Genomic DNA, 17,092 nt, shown 5'->3' with positions numbered 1-17,092 from the left:
ATTAACTTACTGTTCTTTCTTCCAGATCATTAGTTAAGATGTCAAATAAAACTCTGCTTTACACCTCTTCTCTGCTTCCTGCCTTTTGGATATCTTTTTGTGACTGGCACGCACTTCAGGCTAAGTTTTAGTTCATTTACACTTGGCTCCAAGCAACTTAGATGATTACCTAGTTTCTCTGTATTTCCAAGTCATTTAAAGGCATTCTTAAAAATATCAAAATATGGTAGTTTGTGCCACTGCCCTCAGAGTAGATCCCATTTAGCAACAATTCTTGGCATTTGTAAAAAATGGCCTCTGTCCTGTCTTTTTTGCTACATCCTGAGCTTGAGATGACACCAGAGTAGTAAATGCTGTACCTGCCTGTGTCTGAGGCCAAATCCGTGTTCCTCACACATTCTTGGTCCCAATTTGTGTGCCCCTTGGGACTGTGTCTCCCTCTGTGATGTCTAGCCCAATTTCTCTTCTTTTCATGGCTTTCATTTGTCATGCCTATGCTGTTTCCTCCTTTCCAAGTGATGCACATCACCCAAAATTCACATCTTTCCATATTTCAGCTAAAGAAGCTCAAACATCTTTGATTATCCAGGCTGAAATGCTTGAGCAGCCATTTTACTTTTCATGTGGTGTTTCTGGGTTTAAGAAATGATGTTTCTCTTATGAAACCTCAGTAGAAACAGCTGCTCTGTGTATTTCACACAGACATTGGGAGTGCCATTTTAGTACTAACTCTAAATCATTCTGTTTGGATCATTATTGGTAAGATTGCACTATTACTGATGTCTCTCCTTTTCCTCCTGAATTCCCTCAAAAAATCCCCAGCTGAACACCCAGGTTTTTTACAATGGCAGCAGGCGCCATTTTTCCTTGTTAAAAATTATTTAAGCTTCTTGGTATTTCTCAATACCCTGTAGAAAATTTACAAAAAGGGCTCCAGTTAGCTCTAAAACACATTCAGACTCTCATCTCAATCTACGAATTGATGTAGTTGGTGCTATTATTATGTAGCTCCACACCATCCTCTGTAGACAGCTGTAAATTGTTAAATAACACTTTTTTAGCAGTCCTCTAAAGACGGTTAGTTTCTATTTGCATTGATATTCACCCCAAGGATCCTGCATCATGAATCCATAAAATAAAATGCATTCAAGTAATGCTAAAATTATGTCATAGACAAAGAAGAAAAGCAGATGGATTGAAAGTTATAGTAGCAAAAGGTTAAGATTATCTCATCCTCTTAGATCTAAAAGTGATAGTCCCAACTGGGTGGTGTTACTGTATAGATGAAAGTAGAAGCCTCGTAGCTATCAGATACAGTGACACCATCATTTTAGGCAGGTTGGAGATCTCACGCTTGTACAGACGGCTGAAAGCTTGACATATGCTTGCTAACCAGAAGATCTTTACTATCTATGGAGATGATACAAGACGTTCATCCTTAGCTATCAGGGGAGCCCTTAAAAATATTGTTAGACTGATTTACTCACAAATCAGCCTTGTAGTTCTCCTCCCATCCAAGCCCATAGAGGGACTCTGGCCCAGGAGCACAGGGATTGGGAAGGGCTGTGCATAAAGAAAGGCTTATTCCAATATCTGGGAAAGGCCCAGTCAGCCATGACACTAGCACAGAGTAACAAGATATCAAATCTGCCAGGCAGGATTACACAATATTTTAACAATTTTAAAAAATATGCCAAACTTACCTATACCATTCTCTTTTAATCAAAAGTGTGTCATCACCAATCCCTCTGCTTGCTGAAGACTTCGCTAAAGGATATTACCTGCCCTGTGGACACATGCCAGTTGAGCTAGGACTGATTTACTCAACTAAACAGATGTGCTAGGCAGCCATGTTTATCCTTCTTGTCAAACGCTAGCTGCCAGAGCCACTTTGTGGAATAGCAATTCACAAAACACTCTAAGGAATTCCTATTAGCTACAGGAGTTCATTAAAAATTTCTGCCTGTGGAGCAAACACCCGAGTAATGATTGATCCATCATGCTCTCATGTGAGAGGGAATATTTTAAATTAGCAAGGCTCATTCTTTTTTATTTAAATTATCTCAGAGTCTATGCAGACACCCTTTTTTCCAAGTATACTTACTGATCCATTTCTCTTCTCAAACTGCTGTTCTTCTTTGGTACTTGGAACACCCTTAGATCTTAAAATGCATAACCAGAAATTACTGTTATTCTGTTACAAATCACTATATATTACCCTCCTAAAATGAGTTTAATTTCCTGTCTTTCAGGTGTGTTACAACACACACTGTACATGAAGTGTGATCTTCTTAAAGGTTTTCTAAGCCTGAAGGAACTTGGAAGAATTTGCAAAATAGTGCTAGCATTAATAGTAAATTTTGCAGAAATATTGACGGAATATCCTCTACCAATGTCAAGATATGTAGTTTTCACTCCTGAAAATCGTGCTTTTGAGGATAGCTATCAGTCCACTATTTTGCTTCTCCTCTCCTTAAAGGGAAGAGTCCTGCTGGTGTTTTTAACAAATGGTACATGTTGATTGCAATGAGTAAAGAGTTAAGCCTGTACTTCCTAGTAAGGTCAGAGTTATATTTGATTAGCTCATTACCTGCAGATTTATACAGTTTGTTGCTACTGAAAATAAAAAGAGCTGAAGCTGTATTAGCACTTTAGTCAAGACCCTTTTAACTGTGGATGTTCATACTCATGATCCATTGTGCAGAGAAATTATTGGCCTTTATGGCACTGTTTTAATTACTTCTTTTACTGTACCTGTCTCATTATTTTCGGTGTTCACTTCAGGATGCCAGTAACAGCAGAAGGACAGCTTAAGAGCTGCATGGGTAATACAGGAATGCTTTCCTAATTGCTACTGATATAATGGTCCCTGATAGGTGAAGCTAAGGCACATTCCCTTGTTAATTGATGTGCATCTCTGCAGCCCTCATGGTATGAGCACTATAAGCTGATGTCTGTTTTGAGACATCAAATATGGGTAGAGTTATGGATCACACCTTACTAAAAACACCTAGGAATAGGCTGTCACTTTTGCCAGCTTGGAAACACCCAAGCAGAACAGGTCTGTTACTGTCAGGACATGGCACCTGACAAAATTAAATGTGAGAGTGCATTCTCAGCTTGTCTCCAAAACTGCACACAAAAAAAACCCTTTTTCTAAATTCCTTCTGCACTCAAGAATTATAGCACCATGTTATAGGTTAGGATATAGTTCTATAGATACAGAACTCCATGTCTGATTACAAATACCAGGGTAAGAATACCAGGCATAGCACTGCTAGCTTTAGTTAAAATAACAATTTCTAATGCTGAAGCAGAAAGCTAGATAACTAGATAAAGAGGTAGAGATCTGATGCAAAGATTATTTAGGATAGCAGGAATCTTTTTTTGGTCTACATTAGGCTTAATATCAGACCCACATCATCTCATGAATGTGCATGTACACATATCCCTTGTAGTGAAAAGGTCATTTATTGCTTTACAGATTCCCAAGACAGCTCTGATCAAGTTAGTTTATTTACCCAGCACAGTGTGATGCAGAGACACTAACCTGGATCCCAAATGCAGCACACATACACCAGTGCAACGTTACACACAGGCTGTTCAGCACTTTCTGCTATAGCTGTATTACCTACCCAGTTTAGCCAACGTTAGTTGAAGAATACCTGCATCCTGCTCTGCTGTAGTGTGAAAATACACCCTTATATTCCTATTACTGAAATGCTTTGGTTTCTATGGATGGAGTGGCTCATATTTTGGTGATTTCTTATCTAATAAGAAATTATAACATCCTTCTTTTTCTGCAGTGCCTTGCAATAGCGAGCTCATGATGCCAAATGTAACCCAAAAATCCATAAAGACATATTAATAAACAACCTGAGAAGTATCTCCAAAATATATTTGTATAAAAGGCCTGGTTTTCCTCTCACTTTATATTCCTGAATTAAAGGAATTTGTAAGAAGAAAATTAGACTCATTGTGTCTTGTATATAAAGTTCAATATGTCACCTGAGCAAAAGTGAGAACTCCACAAGAAAAAAATTATTATTATGGATCTGAATAGTACTTAAATTGCTCAGAATCTAATTCTCAGTGGCATTTCTTTGTATTTGGCTGTGTAATTAATGTATGGTGAATAGGCCAGGTTGAATGGGGCTTTGAACCTGGTGTAGCGGAAGGTGTCCCTGCCCATGGTGGTGGGGTTGGAACTAGATGATCTTAAGGTCACTTCCAACCCAAACTGTTGGATGATTCTGTAATTCTGTGAATAGCAGCTAGCATTGTGAGGGGAGTTTTTCTTTAGAGAAGAAGCACACACTGATCAGTGTGGCTTTTCTTCACTTCAGCGTAGTAGACTGTTGAATCTGGGAAACACATATACTAGCATAGAATCATAGAATTGACTAGGTTGGAAAAGACCTTCAAGATCATCAAGCCCAACTGTTCCCCAGCACCGCCAAGTCCACACTAAAACATGGCACTAAGGGCCTCGTCTGCATGGTGTGTGAACGCTTTCAGAGACAGTGATTCCACAGCTTCCCTGAGAAGCCTGTTCTAATACCATAAATGCTGGCATAGACTGGCAGTGAATCCTATAACTGCGTGTGACAGAGGTCTGCCATATAAGGCTTTATGCTGCCCCTGTCACAGATTCCAGTTTAAGAGAAACATGGATGTGCCAGGAGCTCTGTAGATATCTCTTACTGACATTTTGGATGACTAGTGCGAATACATGTAGCAAACCAGGCAAAGTACTGGGAGGGGTATTCTAATCAATTAATTAAAAAAAAATTACTCCCCTGTCATTTTATGTATGAGTGCTTCAGTTTCCTGTGGACTGTCTAGTCATTTTTGATATAGCCACTACTTAGCAAATAGCATCCACTCCTAACCACAAACTGTGAGAATACAGCGAGACCATTATAACAAAATAATGCAAAATTAATTAGAAAAAATCAGAAAGTCAGACAGATATAAAAATAAGTGGACACTCTCCAAGCTCAAAGAGACCATAAATGCACAAAAGCTGAAAAAACAAAAATGGAGAAGAAAACTTCTAAAATTAATATAATACAAATTTAACTTATAAACATTCAAAGATCTATTAGAAATCTACCATGCCAAAAACCTGAAATAAGTAAATTTATGTTTTAGAACAAAGGAATGCCCATACTTGACTTGCAAGGTTTCAGAAATATATACATTTAGCATAGTGTTGCTTTCAGGCAAACTCAAAAGCTAAAGCTGTGATGGCTGGAATGATTTGTATTTTAATCTGGACCCCTCAAATAACTTGCTCCCTTAATTACTGTCTTGTCTGACAGGGAATCTTGTGAATAAATATTGTTTACTTTAGTCACAGAATATGTGGTGATGCATTTGACAAATAGGGACACTATTCCATTACATTAAATCTTACTTTCGAACTAAGAGTTTTCTACCTCATTTGTCAACAAAAACCATTACAGATTCCCACTACGCTATTGATCCTAGTCCCAAACAGGAACTCATATGAAGAATAACATGAAAATAGCCATAATTTAAAAATATATCTGACAAATCACAATGGATCCCATTTAGAGCTGCTCCTCATTGTCGTGTAACAGCCACCTACTTGTAGCTGAATCTAAATAGATTTTCTGTACCGGAGAATATAGTCATTAACCATTTAGCCAAGGAGGGGGTGGAACCAACAGCAAGTCATGTTAATAACTGCTATTTGACGTGCAGGCTTTGAGGATTGATTCCTCACACAGTGAGGAGCTTTATAGTTTTACTGGTGTTTTGAAATACTGCATACACCTGGAAAATTTCCTACGGCCTCTAACTGGTCCAATGCAATCACCTTATGCCAAAGGAGCCACATGAACTACCATCATGTTCTCCACAGATACCTGAATACTTAGGCTGGCAAATAATCTCCTCTAGTAGTTTACAGTGTGTGACTTATGACACACAGCTGAGCAAAACTGAATGATCCAAGGGGGATGCAAAAGTATATATAGAGATTTGCCAGCTGAGTTAAGATCTAAATACATATATACCCACTATGAAATTTGTTACAATGGGATTGGATCGGTGGATTCAAGAGATTGGTACTGAAGTCCCATTATTCAAACTCCTGTTACATGTGGCTTGTGAGATTTACTTTGAATCAGTTACAGCCTGATTCTTTGGGATCAACATCTGCATTACACACATGGAACAAAGCTTTGCAAAGGGAAAAAACTTCAGATGCATCCTTGTAAAGTCAGCTAGTGCACAGGCTGGTTGGGAACACGAAGTTTCCCACCTAGAGCTAGAGCATATTTGAAGGGGTTTTGAAACATGGGTTTTGGCTTAGGTTTTTGTGCAAGTGATTTAGTTTGCATGTATTAAAACCACTTCTACCCTGAACCAGCACGTAATAAATGAAAACAATCTGGAAATTCATTTCAGAACTGCACTATTGGTCCAAACCAACGTGCTAATGCAAGACATCTTCATAAATGCTAACCAATTCCTTTCTTCTGAAAGAAGAAATAATGACAACACTCACAGGCTTAAGATAACAGAATTGTTTGTCATCAGTAGACTCACATATGCTGCTGGAGATTTTTGAACAGATATCCCTATACCGAGCTCAAACATTTTTATTTATTTTAAAAAAGTTTCAAGATATGTATCAGAGCCTTGACTTTAAAATAGTAAAAGAAGCAGAATCCTCTATTTTCCTTCCTCTGATAACTAGAGGCATGGTTTATATGCTTCTTCCTAAAAGTATAATTTTTCATTACATTGCTAACTTAAGAATATACATGTACCTTCAGCTCTGGATGATAACAAACTTCTCCACATATATTTTCATGCTTTTTACATTCTAACGAGATGCACATTCTATTACTTTTGCTGCTCCTTGGAGTCTTTGTTGGGGTACACCTCTGCCATGCTTTACGTAAGAGTTCATACCCTAGGATAATGCCATTTGGCTGCTCTGGTGATGCCCAGTTGATTTGAAGAGATCTACAATAAGCAGAAAATTAACATTTGTTAAATGATTGAAAGCATTTATGTTTCTATGGATATTTACATTAAAGGATTAACGTATAGTAGTTCCATTTTACACTATTTCACACAGAGTGTAGTATTTCAAAGTGCCCAAAATACCCCTTTGGATGGTGAATTTCACAGCTGTTTTAATAACCAAATGGTGTAAAAGTTTTGGGAAAACAAATCACACATGCAATCAAAATCTTTAAAGGTTGTTATTTAAAAGACATCTCATTCATACTTCTGGAAACTTGTGTGTAATAAACTAGCATTTTACCCTTTGCTATAGCAAACGTGTACATGAAGTATTGTCAGGGCAATTCAAACATGAACCTGGTGAAGGAAGAGCAGCTGGGGGGCAAAAAGACCACCCCCTGCCCTCTGAGCTGTCAGTAGTGCAGCTTGTGCTCAGCCACCATTTAAAGGAGAGTTATATTCATCTTGCCTTTTCCCTGCCTTCAAAAACATTATATAAAATGTGTATGTTACTTTGAAATGCGTTCTTCAACACAAAATGAAAAGAACTCATCACAGCATCAGTAAGCACTACTTCTGTGCTTAGATATTGCCATTGACATAAAATTAGAAGTAAAAAATGCAAGTGTTTATCCCACTTGAGAAGACTCAAGACTTCTAATTATGAGTGCAAAACCATGACTACAGCAGCCCACAAAAGACTGTCTATGAAACAAAATTTTGCTGTTGATTTCAGGTTTGATATCAGACCACCATCAGTTTAAGGAAGAAAGTATCTTAAGAGAAGAATCATGTTAAATTGTAGCATGCCTGCTAGTACTAAAATAATTTGCAGGTATTTGCTCCAAAATCTCACTTAATATTGCAATTATAACAAAAAAGGCAGAAAGGACATTTGAAACAGAAATTTGCTTTTTTAGAATGTACACAGTTTACATTGGTATTTCAAATGAAACTTAATTTTTTGCATAATCACTCTGGAATGTTGAGTAAGACACAAATTTCTTTCACTATGGCTCTCTTTGGCTAGAAAGAAGGCGATCCCAATGCTATGCGTAGAGCAGCATGAGGACCAACAACACTGCATAGTATATACTTAGGCTTCAAGTGCCTCTTAATCTCCACGTCCCAATTACACTGCCACTGTCAGAATGCCAGTGACATCATAAATTAGCATTAATTTAAAGTGAAAATGTTACAGTGAAACAGCAGCTGCTGAGATAAACTTTGACATCTTAACAGAACAAAAATAACTGAGCTATTATTTCACTTCCTTGAGGTACAAATAGAGGAATACACACCACATAAAGCCTTTGCAGAACAGGAATTAATGTCACCTATGAGGGAATAACTTCATAGGTGACTTGTAGAGTCACCGTTTTCATTCCAAGGTCTTCATCTGAACCACAGATTTAATTCCCTATTCTGTGCACGGCTATTTTGTATTCACCACATACTCTACCACATGCTCATGAACACAAATTCACACACATACACATATCTATACATCTAAAAAATGTGCTAGGACCTAACTTAAAATATAAAAGCAGGAAAATACATTATACAACCTTCACAAAAAAATATAAAAAGAAAAGGAAAAGAAAGGTACTACTTCAACCTTAAAAAATGCCATTGTAACTCTCTCCTGGTCTTTACACAGTATAAATCACAGGAGCAAAGAAAGCATTCCCAGTCATATTTTTTAATTATTTGTTTTTTGCAAGTTTCATTCAGATCCTCAAGGATATATTTGCAAAGTAGTGCTAGTTTTTGCAGTTTTGCAAGTCATATTTCTCTCTAAGATAATTTCAAATTAGGCTTATGTTTTGATGCAATGATTTGAATATTTTGCCTTTTCTGCAGCACTCAGCATGTATTTTTTTCTTTTTAACAAGCAATCACTTTATTATTATTCAATTTATAGACACATATTTGGGGTGGACACTGCCTAGCATTGTGCAATGCTATAGCTGCACAAGAAAACTACATGGCATGAGAGTTCACTGACCAGTGCCACCAGAAGGGTAAAACTCAGCATCACCTTTCAGTAACAACCCACAGGTAAGCAAACTCCTTCACAATCTTATGAATGTTTCAGTTATGTCTACACCTTCTGATGTTTCCCACCCATGGCAAACTGTATTTATACTGGGAAGTGCCCACAGCCTGAACTACAGATGTAGACTTAAAAACTCTAGGCATAGATGAGCATAGAAAACCTGAAGTGTGGAGTATAATCCTTTCCTGCCCAGAGAGAACTTCACTTCAAGTGTATGTAACTTCTGATAGTGCAAATGCTGAGTGACTGCTGTCAATGTGGTGAAAATAATGAAGTAGGGCTCCCCAGAAAAGGGAGCTGAACCACAAAAAAACTGCTTCATACTAAAAGGTCCATGAGGCAATGCATCACTTCCAGGAGATAAAGACAAATTTAAAATGGAACCACAAAGGTGTATCTGCTTCTGTTGCAACAGAGTGAACTGAAATCCTATGGCTCAAGCATGCAACAATAATTCATTCCAACGTTTACAGGTAGATTTTTTTTTATCCATGAAAAATATCAGTATTTCAGAGTTTTGTAACATCAGATACATTTTGGCAAACCAGACTTTGGAAATAAAACTCTGGGTTTTGCCTGCTTCAAGTATCACCAGCTTCAACTGTCCATGAATCATGAAAAGAACTCTTCGTTATTTTTTTCCTCAACACAGTAGCCAAGGTTTAATTATGAAGATTAAAATAAAACAAGGCCTCAATTCTGGGTCTTGAGAATGAACGTTGTTAGTCTTATCACATGAAAGTGCTAAATTCTTAGAGACACAGCAAATCCAAGATTCAATGACTTTACTTTCATGAGCTGGAATTAAAAAATATCACAGAAAAATCACAACATTCACCTGACACTCTTAAGATAGGGAACACTGCTGCTATTAATGACCAGCAGATAAAATACTTTCCTCATCAGGAGACAATGCATATACTGAGCAACTGCTTCAGCATTACTGCACAAGAGTTAACTACTACAAGAGTATCATGGACTGCAGTGCTAACATAATTAGAGAGGTGGTATGACACACTGCAGAAAGTCTGATAAATTGCATTACAGTTCTGCTGTTGCTACAAATGTCCTAGAGAAATCTTTGTATGCTTTGTTTATCCCATTACTAAAGCAGGGAAAGCAACTGGGTTGTCCTCCACGGGAACACTGTCTTGAACACTTTAGGGAAAGTTCTGTGAAACTAAGCATATGTGAGTTTGTTATAGGTCAGTTAGACTAGGCTCCAGAACAATATTCCTCAGCATTTCATGCTCATTCACATACCTATGAATCCCTTACTCTTATAGCTTTTTTACCTTCTGCCCATTTTACCAGTATGAAAAATCAGACTTACATGTCTTTAGTTCCCCAGACCCCCTTGGAGAAACTATACTACATTGTTTCCTTCCATTACCAAGACCAGTTTAAAGGGTATTGTACACAGCACAGTAGTTTGACACTTTTATATTTGAGCTCCTTTAGAACTCCTGAGCAAATATCATCATCCCAACAATTTACTGCTATATGTTTTGTCCATTTGTTCTAAAATCTTTCTCACTAACATGATAATTTGAAATAATTCCTCCAGCTCATACAGAAAACTTCTTAAGCCCTATGATACTGAGCATCAAACCAAAGAATTCACTTAGCTTTTCTCCCATGGCTTGAGCTTCTTTGCATTTTCTGTTACACCCTGTCCAGGGTTCTTGGTTCCCCTCAAACTGCATAAAGAACCCACTTTTTCTGCATGACGCTATGAAGGATTTTCCCTAGTTTATGGCTTTTTTTTGGAGCCATCAAACTTTTAATTAAGCTCTGAACAGAACTGCTGCAGGGTTCATCTGCATTGTGCTTCACTTTTCTGAAAGGAACAAAGCTGCTACTAAATATTGTCATTAGAAAAAACCCTGGGCATGCTGTATTACAAGCAAAAAGAGAAAGAATGACAAACTATTTTCCAACATACCATGAGAATTGAATCCACTACCCAAACTGTAAGTTAGCATCCACATACATGAAGTACTCAGAGACCTTTCCGAACTGTGTAATAAAATATGATATTTCTACATAAAGACAAACTATGGTGTTCTAACTAAAAAAAGAAGAAAAGACCCCAAAGCATATTTAATTTCAATAGGGTTTGTTTCTACCCAAACATGGCCAATGCAACTTGTCCACCTCCCACAAAAAAACTCAAAATCCAGACAAGAAACGTAACAAACCAGAACCTGACTTAGGACTTCAGGATTGGGTCCCATACTGTTTTCTCTTTGAAGTTTGGCATTATAAAATAACCATTCCAGGGCTGCGACCTTTTGTGCCAAGTTTCAGCCTGAAGCTGAGTTATTAACTGTAAGAGGTGGAAAAGTAAGGTATTTATAATGGCTCTGGTGGTATAACCTTCATTGAACAGTGTGGATGGAGCTGCTATTAGAAAGACTTTTAAACCGGTGAATGAAATTATAATTTCTGTCTTGCAGCACCTTGAGGCAAAGTTTAAAACAATTATTTGTGAATGCTACAAAGACATTATCTTATAACATTCTCATCAATAATACAGCCCCCCAAACTGATTCAGAGGAGGGAAAACCCACCATGATTCCAATTAAAGACAAACTGCACAGTCTGTATTATATCTTAGGAATCTCATGAGCCTATACTCTAGAAATGCCTGTTTTCTATGTCTGATGACAGATACGTGTTAAAATGTTCTCTTGTCTACACAAACTGTTTTTTCCCCCAGCTTTTTTTTATATGGAGGATAAATAAACAAAATTCATATTCAGCCCAGCACCTGCTGAAACTGTCAGCTGTAGTGTCTGGCATATTTCAATCTAAGCTGAAGCCAGCCAGTCATTTTTATACTGCACAATCCCTACATACTCGAGGAGCAGAATTAATGAATTAGCTATTGATTAAATTCCACTCTAGCAAATCCACCGTGGCAAATAAATGAACTACCCAGGGCACATGTAGGCCATGGCCAGACATGTCCTGGCAATCGATCAGTAGTTAGTATTCTTTTGGGATATAAGAACAGCTGATGATAATATGACATGTAGGGAAAGGCAGTGTAGAAACAGAGTCTGTTTCTGGCTGAGCAGATTATAAAGTAGGAAAGCATTTTTGATCCTTTTGCATTCATGGGTTCTGACATATTTAGTCTATATATAATAGCAGAAACACGCATAAGTATTTGCAGTAGAGACAATACAGACAAAGGCACACAGAAATTAAAGCCAAGGGCAAAATATGAGATCCTGAACTGAGTTCTTATAAATCAAACAAGCTTTGACTATATCTGTATGTGTGACAGAAAAATAGCAATCTTAATTTCATCCTTATACAGAGACAAATGCTGAATTCAAGCTAAATTTAGTCATAATGAACAGCAAACCAAAGTCCTTAAGAGACTGAAGAAGCAAGTCCATTCTGCTGGCCATTTCTGAAGTCTCAGATGTTAGATTTTTGTTATTTCATTTTAAAAACAAAAAAAATCTTTTCTAGAAAAGAAACACTGCTAATGTGCATACTCTACCAGAAGTGTAATAAAATCACATGAACAATGCCATAAACACAGGAGGCAAACTGTTTTATTGTTGGTATAGTTCTGAAAAGTGCATTACAGAGCTTAGTTTTAGCCTGCATTTGGAAGATATTAACTCCCAAAGAATCACTGTATATGTTACTATTTGGCTGCTTCTAAGGACTGCAAATCTGAACCTCTCTCTACAATTTATAAGTTTGCCAGTGCCTGCAGATGTTGTGAATAGGCAGATTGCAAACAGTGGTTCAAGGAGACATAGATATGCATGACTTTTAAGATAGTTTACTAATTCTTACTGTTGTGATAGGTGACATTTTTTACCCACAATTATTCTAAGTTTCCGTTATCAGCATTGCATTGCTCCCTGAGCATTAATCTTCCTCTTCTTAACTGACAGCAAAATGTGATAATTTTCATTCTCCTGCACTTCTCTTAACTACTGCCACTTATGCTTTATTTATTATCACAGCACAGTGACACCCAAATGGGTATGTACAATCAACCAAGGGTGAGATTTCTTCCATTATTCTTTTGGCCAAGAACTCTAAAATCAAAAATAACAACTATGACAGATTTTTTTGCAAAGTGTATTCATAATTCTTTTATGCACCTTACTCAGTTGAGAGAAGACAACCTGAAATTCTGGTCCCTATTCCAGCTACAAATTCCTCTGACATATGAAAACCACCTATAGCATAGTACCTTGAGCCAATTACGTGAATAATGGGTGCTGACAGCTGCTTTGGCTCATCTTCCACAGTTGTAATCTGGGTCCCATTACTCCTCACACAGGCATACATTGTGCAGACTTCAATCTGATGAAGAAGAACATGAGTTTTACATACTCAGCTGCAGAAATTATTTAGCTCTGCTACAGTTTAGACTTCTCTCTTCACCCACAACTTTATTCTTTTCCATTTGACAGATTCCATACAGCCAGAAAAACACTGCAGCTCTGCAGTATACTGCACTGTATCACACTTTCTCATACCATTTTCAAAACAAGGGTACATGCAGCCCTCTGGCACCAATTGCTGGTGTTTATTATCACCAACAATTGCAGTGAATTTGTTTTTCTGCATGTATATGTAGAATCTGGTACATAATAGGAAAAAAGTTACTTTGATTTGGGGCCTTGAGTAAGTTTATTATGCCTACCGTATATTCTGACATAAAAATAAGAATAACTTTTCCATATTTTCTATTCCTTCATGTCTATTCTGGAAAATTAAAAGTGCAAAATGCAAATAGGAATCATACACTTTGTTATTAAAAATGCCAGAGAAGTAAAACCTTATTCCTTCAATTCTCAGGATTAAACCAAACACAGACAAAGTGAAATAGCTAGTGAAGGGTGGTAACATTGTATTGTTAACAGATAAGTTATCTAAAATAATAGAGCACAAAGTATGAAAGATAATGCAGTGAGATTACCAGTGAGACACATATGCACTGAAAGTAACATAGCTTATAGAACAAGAAGAAGAATCAAAAGAAAATAAACCCAAACCCCAGTTTATTTTGGTTTTACCCATTACACTGATGCAAATATAAGTCCAGTATAAAGACTTGGAAAGCAGAAGAGAAGAATAATTAACATCTCAAGCAACAGAAGGTGGCCATGGTAAATTGATATAGAGGGTCTATAAGTGAGGCAGCACATTGAATTTGCATTGTTATTGAGAAAAGACGAATGTGTTTCCAAGTGGCATTCAGCAAGTCATATGTGTATTCATGGATGGAGGTTTGCTGTTTCAGAGGGGCTGGAACACAGAAATCTGTTATGGTGTGCCTGTCTCTGATGCTTATTTATGTGGTAATGGGATGCACGGTTTCAGAATGAAGTATGCATGGTACTACTAAGTCTTTCTCATATATAATGCAAACGAAACCTGAATGAAATAGGAATATTTACAATTAAGTGTCAAACTGCATTTCTTGAATATGTTAATATAACTTAGGGATAGAAAGATTTTTTTTTCTATTATTCTGCACAGAGTATTTTGCCTTTTGTTAGATATATGAATAGAGAGAAAAAGATAGAAAAAGGTAAAAGCAAAGGAAAACTACTGTACTTTTTAACAGCATAAAAAGTACTACTGTGATTTCAGAGATCAGCTGTGCTTCCTCCTTAGAAGGATAAGGAGAAAATAAATGATAAAAGGATGACAAATGCAACATCATTATTTCTCTGTGCTGATATATTATGCATGCCTGATGTTTCTAAAACAATTGCAATTTTCTTTTAATGAGTAGGAGTAGAATCTTTGCCTCTTTTGTAATATATGTTGGAGCTTTGCTAATGTAGCACAGAGCATTTAGGGGAAGTAAATGGAGTTTTCATGGTTTGAAAAAGATAATGGAAATTTGTATTATGAAATGTGTACACACACCTAAAATATGCTGAAAACACATTTATGCCTTGTATGTATAGGCACACAAACATCAGTGCAAATATATGCCCATCTATGTAAAGAAATTCATGAAACAGTATTCTTCTTGGGAATATATATTTTATGTAAACCTGAAGTATATTACGTAACTCAGAAAAGATATTCTAACCTGTATATCATATACAGTGAATGGAGACAAATCTGCTAAAAGGAGGGAGCCCGGCTTATTCATTCCAGTCTTGTACTGCTTATTGTTCACATATATAGAGTACTCTGTGACCACACCATTTGGGTTTGAAGGTGATGTCCAGATGACATGTACAGCTGTACTGTTGATGATGACAACCTCTGGAGGGAACATGCCCTCAGGCTCTAGAAATAAAAGAAGAAACTGAATAAACTCCAGCTGTCTCTCCAAAAGCACTTGTTTAACCAAATGCAGATTAGTAGTTAGGTTTAGCAAAGGGTTCACTGCTTATATGCTTGCCTCTGATGAAGTTATCACAGTCTGTAGTCTTCTATAAATTGACTTATTATACTCTCAGTTAGAAACCATGAGAGCTGATTGCAAAATGCTTTATACAGCAGCATAGTGTCAATCAGCAATATGTGACCAGTGAGATATGATGATAAATTATTCACCCATCTGCACTTCCAACATACAAATATTATTTTTTATGTCTGCCCCAACCACAATTCTTAAAAAAAGAGTAAAAAAAAAAAAAAGAAAAGAAAAAATAGAGGAAAGAAAAAAAAAAAAGGAATAATTTTGCTTTTAAAGAATAACCTAAGACTAAAATACTTTATGCCTGGTGGAGCATGACATTATCAGCCTTACAGCTGAAGCAATATGAAGCAATATGCAATACTGTCATTATGTAAATGGTGTTGAATGTTGATTACTATAGGTAATGATGAAGTCTAAAACTTACTTAAAAAAATACCCCACACAACACCTCCCTTAGCGTTAAATTACATAGTTATCTAAGCATGTCAGAATGAACCATGCAAAATCCTATTTTTATCATATGAACAACTTGAAAAATTGCCATTACGATCAATTCTATTTTATAAACAAAAGGTGCTGACCTTTGACATCAGAAAGGAAATGGAATTCTCACTTAAAGTGCTTTGCTAATGACCTGGAACACCTGCTTCTGAGGTAATGATATTATAATGTTTATAATGAGACTTTATAAAGCAAAAAGACTAGAAAGAACATTCTAAACACACTTCTGATGCACATTTTTTTAATTTTTATTTTATCCTTAACCTCCCCCCACCCCACATTTGCCCACTGGCATAGAAATGACTCATAAAGTATTTTCTTAGAGGCTGAACTTACACCTAGAGTTTCTGGTGACTCAGGAAAGGCCCTGTGTATGACTGTCATGTCAAAAGCACATCGCTTCACAGAGCAAATCTTTTAAAACTCCCATTAATTGTTTCTAAGTTCCACCATTTATTGATATGAACTCAATTCCAAACTTAGTGCACACAGATAGGAATATGTGGGAGAAGATGAGAAAAAACTGGGTTAATATCTGCTATTAGAGCTTTTGCTTCTGTCTCAGTGGGACCGTTTATTGATCTACCACATGACGACAACCAGCACTTAAGCATTTTAGCCTTTATTTCTTTTACACTGGAAATTTTATAATGGAAGGATGACTGACCTCAACCCTAAAAAAAATCAATCAATTTCATTCTCAGATTTTAAGCCAAGCCATAATCATGGCTAACCAACCTCCATCTGAGGTAGTCACATGCACAACGTCACTGTTGATGCTGTGGGCTCCATTAAAAACTTCAAAATATATCTCATACTCCGTGTTGGGCTGCAAATCACCTATGACTATAAAATTTACATCAGCCTGGATCTTTAGAGATCTTCCATCATCAGTAGAATTCAAGAAGAGGGTGTAATATGCAACATCTCCTTGCAAATCTTGTAGTGCTAAGAAAGGAAAAACATTGGGAGATTAACTGGGAAATCTTCAGTCAGCAAGGTTGTTAACAGCAACATTTATTGTGAAGTAAAAAATAAATTTCATGCAAACCCCCTTATTTAAAAAAAAAGGCAAAGATTCCATCAACTGCCTTCAATTT

At 36.8% G+C, this 17,092-nt stretch overlaps 1 protein-coding gene across 1 annotated transcript in view; it reads right to left on the bottom strand.

The window, feature by feature from the left end:
- The window catches only part of USH2A (usherin), a gene marked incomplete at both ends in the record, with an annotated part of 378,822 nt that overhangs the window by 91,495 nt on the left and 270,235 nt on the right, over positions 1 to 17,092 (bottom strand). Inside the window, 4 exons of the mRNA XM_080614877.1 lie at positions 6,804 to 7,002; positions 13,293 to 13,405; positions 15,153 to 15,355; positions 16,731 to 16,940. Of these exons, the coding sequence (XP_080471003.1) occupies positions 6,804 to 7,002; positions 13,293 to 13,405; positions 15,153 to 15,355; positions 16,731 to 16,940 (725 nt within the window). The remainder of the gene's footprint in view (positions 1 to 6,803; positions 7,003 to 13,292; positions 13,406 to 15,152; positions 15,356 to 16,730; positions 16,941 to 17,092) is intronic.

This window comes from Psittacula echo, assembly GCF_963264785.1.
Source record: "Psittacula echo genome assembly, chromosome: 4".
NCBI lineage: Eukaryota > Metazoa > Chordata > Aves > Psittaciformes > Psittacidae > Psittacula > Psittacula echo.
Note: the sequence above shows the minus strand (reverse complement) of the source record. Positions and strands in the feature narration are given on the sequence as shown.